The sequence below is a fragment of the Triturus cristatus genome, chromosome 11 (assembly GCF_964204655.1).
Source record: "Triturus cristatus chromosome 11, aTriCri1.1, whole genome shotgun sequence".
In the NCBI taxonomy this organism is placed as follows: Eukaryota; Metazoa; Chordata; class Amphibia; order Caudata; family Salamandridae; genus Triturus; species Triturus cristatus.
Genome location: NC_140594.1, coordinates 615,167,249 through 615,180,617, shown reverse-complemented (window position 1 = coordinate 615,180,617; position 13,369 = coordinate 615,167,249). Strand labels below are relative to the sequence as shown.

At 42.4% G+C, this 13,369-nt stretch overlaps 1 protein-coding gene across 2 annotated transcripts in view; it reads right to left on the bottom strand.

The window, feature by feature from the left end:
- The window catches only part of PPP3CC (protein phosphatase 3 catalytic subunit gamma), a 653,177-nt gene that overhangs the window by 159,317 nt on the left and 480,491 nt on the right, over nucleotides 1–13,369 (bottom strand). For both annotated transcript variants that reach the window (XM_085633979.1, XM_085633980.1), the window contains exon 10: nucleotides 1,200–1,277. In XM_085633979.1, coding sequence (XP_085490105.1) covers nucleotides 1,200–1,277 — 78 coding nt within the window. The remainder of the gene's footprint in view (nucleotides 1–1,199; nucleotides 1,278–13,369) is intronic.

Here is a 13,369-nt window from a genome sequence, read left to right as displayed (position 1 = left end):
GGTGCTGTCATTCGAGTCTGCTGCCGATTGAAGCCAAAGTCCCTTAAAATTGTTAAATCTAAACTGTGTCTTCCACTTGGACGTTGGTGCTGTGGGCACTAATGATCTAAACTAGACACGCATTTGTGCTCTGGACACAATCAAACGAGGATAAGATGGGCATAATAGTAGTGTGCTCCTTTTAAGCAGCATTTCTGAGTCTATTGGGCAAAATATTTACGCATTTTCAGATGCAAGCGCAAAAATAATGAAAGGTGGGCTGACTGTCTCAAACATATTTGAGTATTTACCTCAGGGTTCACTCCTGGAGAGCTCTTACATCTATGTGTGCACACAAACACACATTTGACTTGGAATTGTTTCCTCATTCATTTTCTAGGGTATAGAACTGACCAATTACCATGGAATCATCTCAAAACAAGCCACTTGTTGAACTTCATTACCTTCAGGATGTTGCCTCAAATGGCCGAAGGAGCATTCTTCATCTGCCTCGGCACAATGCCTCTAAAAGCAGGTTTGGCTTAATTAGAGTGTGTATCCTATCATGGCAAAATTAGTACATTTCCAACTCCTAACTGGTTCTCCGCAATGCTTAACCTGCCAGAGCATTATATGAGATACTGCATCGGGCACAGGTATGAAGTTGCATACGTGCATTCGATGTATCTAAATCACAGGGTGACCTGAGACTAGCATTTTTTTTTGCAAACATTTAAAAGCCTAGTTCATCAATTCTGGGCTACGAGATGTCATTGTTCCCAGTACCAGCGCACAACTTGATGCAACTGTCTCTAACTAATGGTAACCTGGGGAATCCTTTCTATGTACATTGTATTTAAAAGCTTACTGCTTATCTGCCACAGCAGACACTCAGATGGTTCACATCACTGTTTCTCAACTCAAATGGTGGACCATAACCAGCACCACATTTAAAAAAAGCATCGGAGATGCAGAAGGTGCATAATGGATTGCGGCCTCTTAGTAAATTGTAGCACAGTATATTGAAGATAAGGTCATGCTACAATAGCCTTTAAAAAGTGATTTTGTTTAAGTCGTAAGCACAATGTGTAACACAGAAGTCCTCAAGTGTTATAAGTATGGATTCTGTATGCTCCACCTTTGTTATGAAGTGAAACTCCCTAATCCATCTTGAAACTATTCTTAACTTTGCCTAGTTTAAGACCAGTGGGGCTTCTTACCTTCCAACGTGTCATCCCCATCTGAGATGAGCTCGTCGTCTGAACAGATGTTTAGAATGTTTACCAGCATCTCTGTCACTGCAGAAAAAAAGATGACATAATGACTTGGTGGAAGACGATGTGTACAGACATTTTTTAACTATAACGGAACAGAGCCTATGGAATGACACATCATGAGAGCAAACAGGGCATATGTCAAGATGCTGCAAGGAAGGATAACTGGAAGAGGTTGAAAAAAATGTTAAAAAAGATAAGATTTCTATGGGAATGGTTATGTACAATATGCCACTATTTGTCTACACCAAGCCTATGAATATTTCAATGTATCAATTTAGAGCCATTTACTCACCTTATGTCCTTCATCACAATCTGCTGGAACACAATCTGCAAAGCAAACACAAGGAGATGATGGACGGAGCGCTGAAACTTTTCAGACACTCACCCCCAGTCACAGATCTGGGTTGAATCCATCATCATTCTTTAGCTCACTTTTGCCACCTCAGTTCAGACCCAGCCATATCCAAATCAGTCTTGACCCTGTGCCTCATGCAAACAGTCCAGCCCGAACTGCCAAACCTGGTCTTCCCTTAACCGGAAACAAGCATCCTGGGACCGGTTTCTGGGTAACACCCTTCATCAGCCAGGTTAGCTTGAATCCAGTGGCAAAGTAGGCAAGGGACCCACGTCTGGGCATACCCTGCCAACTTAGGGTGAACAAAGCAAACACAGGGAGATGATGGAGGAGGTTTATTTATTTGTAAAGTTTTATATAGCGTGAACAAGATACCGAAGGATATCAGAGAGCTTTACAAAGGAAGGAAATGAATCAAATATCGCCAACAGGAAAAGATTACACAACAGGAATACATGCATAAGTACCAGACAAATAATCACAAAAGGTACCTAGTGGATGTTCATGGGAAGTTATCAATATTAAGTGCCTAGTTCATAGTTCTCCTCGCTTTATACTAATGGATCATAGCACTGGCCTGTCCTTTGAATTTCGGAAGCCTGGGAACAAATGTTATGTCTACCAGCCCAAGCGGCAGGTTTCCAGGGGCCCAGTCAGTTACAAAATCCAAAGATTCATATAAAAGGACCGTGTGGATGGCAGGTCATTCATTATGAGCTGAGAAATAGGACTTCATAATGGGAGTACAATAATCACTATGAAGAGTAGGATATTAACTGCAGTGCTCTATCATTGGTATCTTTTGTTGATTCGCATGCTATTTAAATGTTTATAGTTATCAGGTTGAGGTTCTGTAGTTGTTCAGTACACATTGCTTTAGTAGACCATTCACATCTTTAGTACTTTTTCCAACATCCTGTACCTGGGTGGGTGCCCAAGCCTACAAATCTAATATATCTAATATATATCTATATCTATATAATGTTTATTGTGTGGAACACGGACGGCCTCACTAGAGGAATACTGAAGTAACTACGGCGACCAGGATGCTGCGCAAGTGGTCACGCCCACTGGGGCGGGCGCCTCGGAAGATTTAAATCGTCTGCTTCTTTCTGGTTGTTTTCCACGCACTTGCCAATGATTAAGGGACATTAAAACCCGAAATGCGTCTGGCTAGGATAACTTGATGTGCGGTTCCCACTTTACCAGTCTGCAGACTTCACAATAAAGAGTGGATTATCAACTTACTGTGCAGCTCTTCCATCGGGGCAAACTCGTTTGATAGATATATATATATATATATATATATATATATAGCAACACAGTATCGGTAAACCTTCGACACCAGACGGAAAGCACACACAGGAGCAATTTCTACAAGTACGAATACTTTATTAGTGCAGACCCCCCACTTACTGACAGACACGTTTCGCCTTGCAGCTTGTTCGATGTCAGTTGCCCTGTGCTCAATTGCCAGTATTTCAAATCGCAGCATGTCACATGTTCATTCATTGACACAAATGATGTATTAACATTACATGGCGAATGGCTGAACAATTGGCGGGCATCTTATAACGTACTATATAGTACAAGTATGTTATACTGCCAAGTCAAAAGAGAAAAATAGTGTAATAAGTGAGAAATTAAAAACATCACATATTGGGATCTGTATATATCCATATTAAGCCTGGGCAAAGCACTACGCTAAGCTCGCGTAGTTTGCGAAGTTTGCGCTACTTAGCACTACGCGAATTGCACGTAGCACAGTGTAAACATGCGTAGCGTAGCATTGCGTAGTGCAGCGGTCTTTTTTTGCTTTCTCGCGGTCCTCAACATCAAGTTGGCGACCGCGAGAAAGCAAAATGACATCCCGGCGAGACTTTTTCCTTGTTCGCGATCAGCAACATCAAGTTGCCGATCGTGAGCGTGGAAAATAAACATCCTGGCGAGATTCTCAACACGAGGAGGTCAGGTTTCTCATTGCGAGTGGTCGCGTATGCTCGCGACCGCTCGCGATGAGAAACTACCAGTCCGCGTTGAGAAATCTGCTGCTCGAGTAAAAATCTACTCGAGCAGCAGAAAACTAAAGCTCGCACTGTGCAAGATGCCGTTTTCAATGATTGCACAGTGCCGGATGCTTGTCAGCACTGTGCAATCATTGAAAACGTCATCTTGCACAGTGCAAACAGGGTACTACGCAGTTCGCGAAGTGCTACGCGTAGCTCGCGTAGTGCGAAGTGCACTTTGCGTAGCTTCACGTAGTGCTACTTCGCGAACAACGCCCTGGGTTAATCCATATTACCCAAAAGCTGTTAAGATCACCAAGTTATGTACAAATGAAAATTCATTTAACAATTATAGACCACTGGTAGAAAAAAACACAAGCTAGCACTTCATTGTATTTGTATTTTTTGTATTTTGTATTGGCATTTATAAGGCGCGTAAATCACCCGTAGGTTTCAGAGCGCCTGCAGAAACTCCAATGATGAACACGTCGTCAGACACAGTTAGAATAACCAGGTTTTCAGAAGTTTGCGGAACTTCAAATGGTTTGGTTCAATCCTCATAGGGAGTGGGAGAGAGTTCCAGATCAGCGGGGCTATTTTAGAGAAGGATCTGTCTCCGTTTCTAACCGTCCGAACTTTGGGGACGGAGAGAAGGTGCTTGTAGGATGATCCGAGCGTTCTAGTCGAATGATAGGCTATGAGTTTGTTGGTGAGATATAGGGGGCCTTTGCCGTTTAAGGTTTTGTGAACCAGGCAACAAAGTTTAAATTCGATGCGCTTTTTTATAGGAAGCCAATGTAACGACCTCAAGCTGGAGGCTGAGGAAGTGCGAGAGGGGAGATCAAGGACCATCCTAGCAGCGGTGTTTTGCGAGACCTGGAGCTTATTCAAAAGATTTTCATTAATGGATGCAAAAAGCGCATTCCCATAGTCCAGGCGGCTAATAATTAGTCCCTGGACCAGAGGCAGACGGGAGGGAAGGGGAATCCATTTGAAAATTTTCTTCAGGTTGCGCATAAGCCCGAAACTGGAGCGCACAATGCTATTGATATGGTCAGACATAGAGAGTTTGTTGTCCAACACTATCCCTAGATTTCGGGCTGATGTTTTGGGAGGGGGGCACGGGCCTAAAGTTGGAGGCCACCAATCGTCGCTCCAAAATTTGTGAGCATTTCCGAAAAGTAGTATCTCTGTTTTGTCTGCATTAAGTAACAGATAATTATTTGACATCCACTCTTTTACCGTAATCATACATTGTTGGAATCTGAGTTTGACATTGGTGGGATCAATTCCTAGAGTGATGAGAATTTGTGTTTCGTCGGCATAGGACACGGTTTCAAAATCGTGTGCTTTGATTAATCTAGCCAGTGGAGACACAAAGATTAAAAAGTGTGGGGCTTAATATGGAGCCTTGTGGCACGCCCTTGTCTACTTCCTGATCCGAAGAGGAGAATTTGTCGACTTGAACTTTAGAGCTACGTCCACTCAGAAAACTTTTGATCCACATTAAAGCTGAGACTTCGACACCCACCTCCCCAAGGCGTTTTAGAAGAATACTATGTGAGATGGTGTCGAAGGCAGCAGATAAATCTAGTAAAACCAGGATGGAGGGCAGTTTTGCGTCGAGGGCGAGTCTTATATTATCCACCATTTCAATTAGAGCAGTTTCAGTGCTGTGAAATGCTCTAAATCCAGACTGAGAAGGATCCAGCAATTTGTTGGCTTCTGAGTGTTTGGTAAGTTGGGAATTGACCAGAGATTCCAGGACCTTTCCAAACAGGGGAAGGAGGGAGATGGGGCGGTAGTTTAAAGGCAGAGTTGGGTCAGCAGATGGTTTTTTCAGAATGGGTCTGATGACGGCTTTCTTCCAATGAGGGGGCACGGTTGATTGGGAGTGTGTGAGATTAAGGGTTCTGGTCAAGTAAGGAATGAGGATGGGGGCAATTTTGGAGATAATTGAAGATGATGCCGGATCGGTGGGGGAGCCTGAAGTAATTCTAGACAGTGTAGATGTTACATCGAGTTCCGTAAATGAATGGAAGTCCTTCAAAATGGTAAACGGAGTGGGAAGAGTTAAGCTTATTGGCTGCTTACAAGGTAGGTCAGTGGTGATGGGGTTGACAAAAGTTTTATAAATATCATTTACTTTGTTATAAAAGAATGAAGAGAGAGTATTGACCCATTCATAGGAAGCTACTGTGACAGGTAGACAGGACGCAGGACTGGAGAATTCTTTGACTATTTTATAGAGTTCTCTGTGGGAGTTAGCAGCCCGATCTATCCTGGCACCCAGATAGGCTCTTTTTGCAGAGGCAATGTCTCATGTATTGGTGATGGGATTTTTTATATTGAATTATGTCGTAGGGTTTTTAGAATGCCTCCATTTACGTTCAAGTGCCCTAACGGCAGATTTCATTATTTTGAGTTCAGGGGTAAACCAAGGGGATAGTTTAGTTGGACATCTGCTGGGTTTACTAGGGGCAATGGTATCTAGGGCTGCGGTAATATTTTGATCAAGATAGATCGTAGCTTGGTTAGGATTGGTTAGAAGTACGATGGGTGTAGGGGAAAAATGCGTGGAAAAGGCTTCCGGACTAATCTTATTCCAAGGTCTACTTGAGCTGACTCTTTTCTTAGGCGGGGGAGGGATTGAGTTAAGGTGGATATGGAATTTGATGGTGTAATGATCGGACCAAAGAACCGGTAAAAGTTGATCCAGTTTTACTTTATTGGATTTGGTAAATAAAAGATCCAGGGTGTGACCGGCGGTATGGGTGGGGCCGGTCACCAGTTGGTTTAAACCTAATGTGTTCATACTTGTGATGAGTTCGTTTGTGTGAGGGTCCTGTAGAGATTCGGAATGATAATTAAAATCTCCTAGGAGAAAAAAATTGTCAGAGGAGAGAGCAAGGGAGGAAATAGTTTCAGTGAGTTTATTTACAAAGCTAGTTTTGGTTCCAGGCGGCCTATAGAGGAGGGCACCTTTCCAAGACTCTTTACTCCCCAAGGTAATTGTGAAGGTACAAATTTTGCCCCAATCAGCCAGATAAGAATCAGTGAGGTGAAGTTTGATATTAGACCTGTAGGCAATAGCAATTCCTCCACCTTTTTTATTCGTCCTGTCCAGCCTCGAGATTTTATATTCATGGGGAAGGGCTACTGCAATGTCGGGTAATGCAGAGTCTGAAAGCCAGGTTTCAGTAATGAAACACAGGTCTGGCTTGTCTGCGTCCAGAAGCGCCCAGATTTCTAATTGATGTTTAGGGAGGGATCGAGCATTACAGTACAGACAAGTCAGAAACTTAGGTGCAGGTAGTAATTTGGGGGTAAGGCCTGTGCTCAATTTTAGTAGGTGTCGGCAAAGGAGGAGGAACTGCTTGGAGAAGGAGTTACAAAGGGAGGAGGAAAAATTATCAGATAAGTTGAAAGTTGGGCGATCAATATTCAATGCATGGAGCTCAGAACTTGAGTATTGAAGAAACGCCATGGAGAAGAAGTTACAAAAAGGAACAAAACGAAAATCGAGCAGCAATCCCGGCGCCTGGCGACGGTCAGGCGTGGACGGGCGCAGACGGGCTAGCCTTTGGCGCACCTTCGGCGCGCCCGCTGCGCGCGTCCGCTCTGCGCACTCGATTATATGCCGGGAGTGGGCGGGACCGTGACAGCAGCAGCCACAACTAGATTGCTGACCTGAGCAACTCACCGGAAGGGAGTATGTGTAAACTGGGTGTTTTGCCCCTCCGCACGATCGCCACAAGCTGCGGCAGACCGGGGGGGACACCTGAAATCAAGGTGGGCAGCAAAATTGAACGAACACAGTATTTTTAAAAAGCACACAAAGCAGTTATAAAAACACGCTAAAATATTAAAATATATGTGGAAATAATTGCGCTGACATTGACCTGGATTTTCGAAGAGGTATAAGAATATATATATATATATATATATATATATATATATATATATATATATATACACACACACACACACACACACACACACACACACACACACACACACACACACACACACATATATACATATGTACACATACATACATACACATATATACACACACACACACACATATATATATATATATACAAACATATACACACAATGTTTTTCTATAGATACCATTTGTGTTTTAATTACGCCCTCAATGGGCATTTCTCAAGCAGCGGTTTTATATATGGTTGTGCTCGTGTTAACCACGTCCTTATTGTGCCCCGATGGGCATCTAGTCCTTTATAAAATCAGTCCGTATATAAAAACCATATAAAAAGGATATAAACACCTATATCTAATTTAAATGATTTTCCTATACCCTACATTATCAGTACTGCAGTTGTTTAAGGTTTATTTCTCATGTTCTATCAGTCCAGATGTACCCAAAGTTCCTCATCATTATTCAGCCCAATAGTGGCCTTTGTCTGAAGATCTATGATATATCTGGATTCCAATATTCGTAACTTTTTTGTTCTATCGCCTCCTCTTTCCCCTCTTTCTGCCTGATCTATGCAGAAATATTTTTAAGAGGTCTCAATTACTTTGATGGAACCTGTTCAAAATGACGTGCTACTGCATAACTTGCATCCTGATTAGTTATCGCACGCATATGTTCAAAGGTGCGCTTCTTAACTGGATTGGTGGTACTTTCAATATACCGTTTCGAACATGGACATTCTAAGCAGTATACCACAATCTGAATTGCAATTGAGAAACGTATTGATTGTTCTGGTCGGCCTCGGATCCCCAGGCCTCCCCATGTAAGGGGTTGTTTTTTTGCTATATTTACATGCCTTGCAACGTAAACACGGGTAAAATCCCAAGACATTGATCTTACTTCTTTTTGTTGTCGTGGGATCAAAATGGCTGTGTACTAAATGGTCACTAAGAGATTGGCAGCGTTTATAGGTGATTAAGGGACGAGACGGTAAATGATGTTTTAGAATATTGTCTGTCTGTAAAATATGCCAATTCTTCTGGAAGATGTGTACAACAGCTCTGGATTTGCTGTTGTAGGTTGTGATCATTCTTACTTTGCTTTCCTGTAGGTCAGATGTCTTTGTTTTGGCCACTAACAGATTCCTTCGATCTAGTTTCCCTACTTTAACCTCTGCCTGTTTTAGAGTGGAATTACTATACCCACGTCTTTTGAATCTCTCTATTGCTGCATCTTTTGCCGATTCAAAATCCATCTGATTGGAGCAATTGCGTTTAATACGCAATAATTCCCCAAACGGGATGTTCTTAATCAGGCTTCTGGGGTGATAGCTGGCTGCATGCAATACAGCATTACCTGCTATCGACTTCCGAAAGAGTCTAGTTTGCAGTGTGTTATTTTCAATGAAAACTTCCAGGTCTAAGTAGTTTACCGAGACACCACTGATGTGGCCCGTAAACTCCAAATTGAGCCCCTTGTTGGTCAGAGAGGCAATATACTCCTCAGCCGAGGAGCGACTTCCCCTCCAAACAACAAATAGGTCGTCAATATATCTGGCCCACAATATGAAGTTATCTAGCCAAAATTCATTTGTCTTTCCCCAGGCCACGTGCTTCTCCCACCAGCCCACGAATAAATTTGCGTAGCTGGGGGCGAAGCACGTGCCCATGGCGGTACCGCGTTGTTGTTGTTGATATAATTTGCCAGAGAATAAGAAAATATTGTTGTACAAACAAAAATTAATCATTTCCAAAAGCATAATATTGTGCGTATGGAATTTAGGAGCTCTTTTGTTTAAAAACCATTTAACTGCTGCTAAGCAATCTTGATGGTGAATGCAGGTATAAAGGCTCGTGAGGTCAAGTGTTATTAGAAGCATATCAGGCTCCCATACAATTCCCTCCGTTAGTCGTAAGAAATCTTGAGTATCTCGGACATAAGATGCAAGATCTTTGACTAAGGGGCTTAGGAAAGAATCTATCTATAATTATGTATTTTCCAGGAGACTATTGATTGAGGCCACAATAGGCCTACCTGGAGGATTAACAGGGTCCTTATGAATTTTAGGTAAGTGATAAAATGTCGGGAGAACTGGTGATTCACAATATAAAAACAAGAATTCATCTCGGTTTAACATCCCTTCATCCCTCCACCCTGTTAAAAACATGTGATAATTTCTTACGCAGTTAAAATATTCAGTTCTATTAATAACTGCATAACATTCAATATTTCCAAGTTGTCTTAGGGCCTCTTTCAAATAGTGCTCTTTATTGAAAACAACAATATTGCCTCCTTTATCTGAGGGCTTAATCTCCACTGTTAAGTCCATCTTAAGTGCCTTAATCGCTTCTCACGGTTTCCTTGGGATATTGTAATCATTTCTCAAGTTTGATTTTGTCTTAGTTAACTCCTTGAGGTCTTTGAGGACTGCTTCGCTGAAGACGTCAATAGTGTCAAATGGAACTTGTGGCATTACTCTTGATTTCCTTTTAAATTTGCTTTTGCCACCCGATTGTTCAATATTTGACTCCCCTGTTAGTGTTCCTAGGGTGGCTTCTTCTAAACCACCCATCTCTGGATTCTGCGTTAGCAAAAGTGTTTCCAAATCTTGGCTGCTCAGTTGGTAGAGGACGTTCTCCTCAGTACTTTGTTCGCCAATAGAGCCTTTATCTTTAGGATGTAAAATGAAGAATTTTTGTAATTTTAGTTTTCTTATAAATTTAAATAGATCTATTCTGGTTTGCACGAAGTTGTAGTCAGAAGCTGGAAAGAAGGCTAATCCTAATTGAAGGACCTTAATTTCATCTTCTGTCAATGGTCTGCTTGACAGATTGATGACTGTTCGTAGATCTTCGTTATTTACCGTTACCCCCTTCTCCCTTTGCTGCGTGTCGTCATTGGGGACGGTCCTTCTTCCGCTCCCTTTCCTTACTCTCCTTGTTTTGCATTTCTTTGTTGTTGTTTTTTCTGAGGAGGGTGGGTCCTTTGCATTGGTCTTTGGCGCGTTTCCCTCATTAGCTGTATTCCCGAAAATAAGGAAATTCCTGGTTGCCTCTATTTTCATCCGTACTTAATGCTTGCTCTCCCTCGGATGTCTCAATATCTGATTCTGAGGTTTCTTTGTTCAGATTGCGGGCAGTGCCTTCCTGTGTCATTCTTTTTCTCGGGGCATCAAATTCACGTGCAAAGGTTAGGATACAACCACTTTGGTAATCCTCTTCATCTTTTTGAAATTTGTTTTTTACTTCTGATTATAGCCTCGTAATCTTTTAGGCGTTTTAGCAAGGCCGCTCTCAGAATCTCGCTCTGTTTGACGTGTTTATCGTTTGCGATCATTTCCTCAAGTTTCTCGATTTCAGCTAGAAATTTATCTCTGTCATCCCACGCATATTTAATTAAAATCTTGACCATTCCTTTGGCGGATTGATCTGTATACTCCGCCCATTCCTTTAGAAGTGCCGGGTTAGGATGTTCATATGAGGGGACAATGAAAATGCGCAGGCCTTTTGGGATGCGATTGCATTCCATGTATTTCTGTAATGAGGTGGTTTCCCACCAATTTCTCATCTCCCGTTCCTGTGCCTTTTCTAGAGCCTGAAATAAAACCACAAGGTTGCTGGTGGGAACGTTCGTGGCATTTGTGCTTTTTTTACTGCTTGACGTGGTATCACTTGCCGCTTTAAATATATCTGCCACTGCCTCTTCTCGTTCGGTAATACTCAACATATTTATTTTATTCGTGATTTTAGTGCATAGTTCAATATGGCTTGCGGGGTCTGCACTAACATGAAGCTCCCTCAGGACAAGGTTCTTTTACTGTTATGATCAGTGAGATAGGCGGTGAAATAAGCGGCGTTCACTCACTCACAGGGAACCGGTTACATCTTCCGGTCGCAAGACGCAGAGTCCAAGCTGCTCCACGATAACCGAGGACGCCGCACTTCTCCGGACTCCTCTGTTCAAGTTGAATCTTCTCTGCCGCTACAAATCTAACGGCGCTTACTTCATGAACCTCGGGGCTGGTGGCCAATTCAAATTTTTAGCACAGGAAAACACTGCCGCCATTCCTTACTTTCTCCTGGGTGCTCACTCCAGCGGTGGTGAGCCGCACAGTATCGGTAAATCTTCTACACCAGACGGAAGGCACACACGGGAGCAATTTCTCCAAGTACAAATACTTTATAAGTGCAGACCCCCCGCTTACTGACAGACGCGTTTCGCCTTGAGGCTTTTTCGATGTCAGTTGCCCTGTGCTCAATTGGCAGTATTTCAAATCGCTGCATGTCACATGTTCATTCATTGACACAAATGGTGTACTAACATTACATTGCGAATGGCTGAACAATTGGCGGCCATCTTATAACGTACTATATAATAGAAGTATGTTATACTGCCAAGTCAAAAGAGAAAAATAGTGTAATAAGTGAGAAATAAAAAATATTTAAAACATCACATATTGGGATCTATATATATCCATATCACCCAAAAGCTGTTAAGATCACCAAGTTATGTCCAAATGAAAATTAATTTAACAATTATAGACCATTGGTAGAAAAAAAACAAGCTAGCTATCACTTCACGGTATAAGAATATATATATATATATATATATATATATATATATATATATATATATATATATACACATACATACATACACATACATATATACACACACACACACACACACACACACACTTTTCTACAGATCCCATTTGTGTTTTAATTACGCCCTCAATGGGCATTTCTCAAGCAGCGGTTTTATATATGGTTGTGCTTGTGTTAACCACGTCCCTGCGCAAGTGGCCACGCCCACTGGGGGCGGGCGCCTCGGAAGATTTAAATCTACTGCTTCTTTTCGGTTGTTTTCCACGCACTTGCCAATGATTAAGGGACATTAAAACCCGAAACGCGTCTGGCTAGGATAACTTGATGTGCGGTTTCCACTTTACCAGTCTGCAGCCTTCACAATAAAGAGTTAATTACCAACTTACTGTGCGGCTCTTCCATCGGGGCAAACTCGTTTGTATGATAGATCGATAGATATATATATACATACACACACACATATATAAATACACATATGAGACTGACAAGCAAGAAATGTGAACTTTTCCAGCATTTGAGCTTTCAGACCTATACAAGTACCAAGCCTCGTTTAACAAGAAATATATGAGAATGCCAAAGCTGTATCTCCTGTCCAACGTAAATGTCCAGGTAGGGACGTCTTCTGCACCTGTGCAGGACTGACACTGCTGCTACTTTGCAGATCAAACCTGTTGAAGCTCTAAATAGTAAAGTGATCATTTTAACTTATTCATAAAAGTAACTGTAGTGATTCTCAGATTGTCCATTTGACTTAAGATAACCACATGTTGCACGATCACAAGCATCTTAGAATTTGAGGGGCGTGGCCAGGAGCACCAACATGGCAGTCTCATATAGCGAGAGCTCCGTCCTCGCCTAATCAAATCTGGGCGTTGACCGATTTTGCAGCTCCCTAGGTGTGCCGAATCTCAGCTGTAATTGCTCAGAAGCGCAAAAGGAAAAGCTGCAGAGGCCTCAAGACAAAATACACCAGGGGCAGAAGCTACGGTACGCCGCCATGCGATTTTATGGCCTATGCACTGTGATGCACGACCGGAACTGCTGACACGGAGTTCTGGCTTAACAGACTGTTCCTGGGTGAGGTAGGACAGACAGCCCACGACGATTCAGTGACCACTTGGAAGGCGAAAAAGGTCCTAGAATGTGAGAGGGGGCCTGGAATGAAGGGAACATTTGAGCGAGCCCCTCCTATGAGTGGA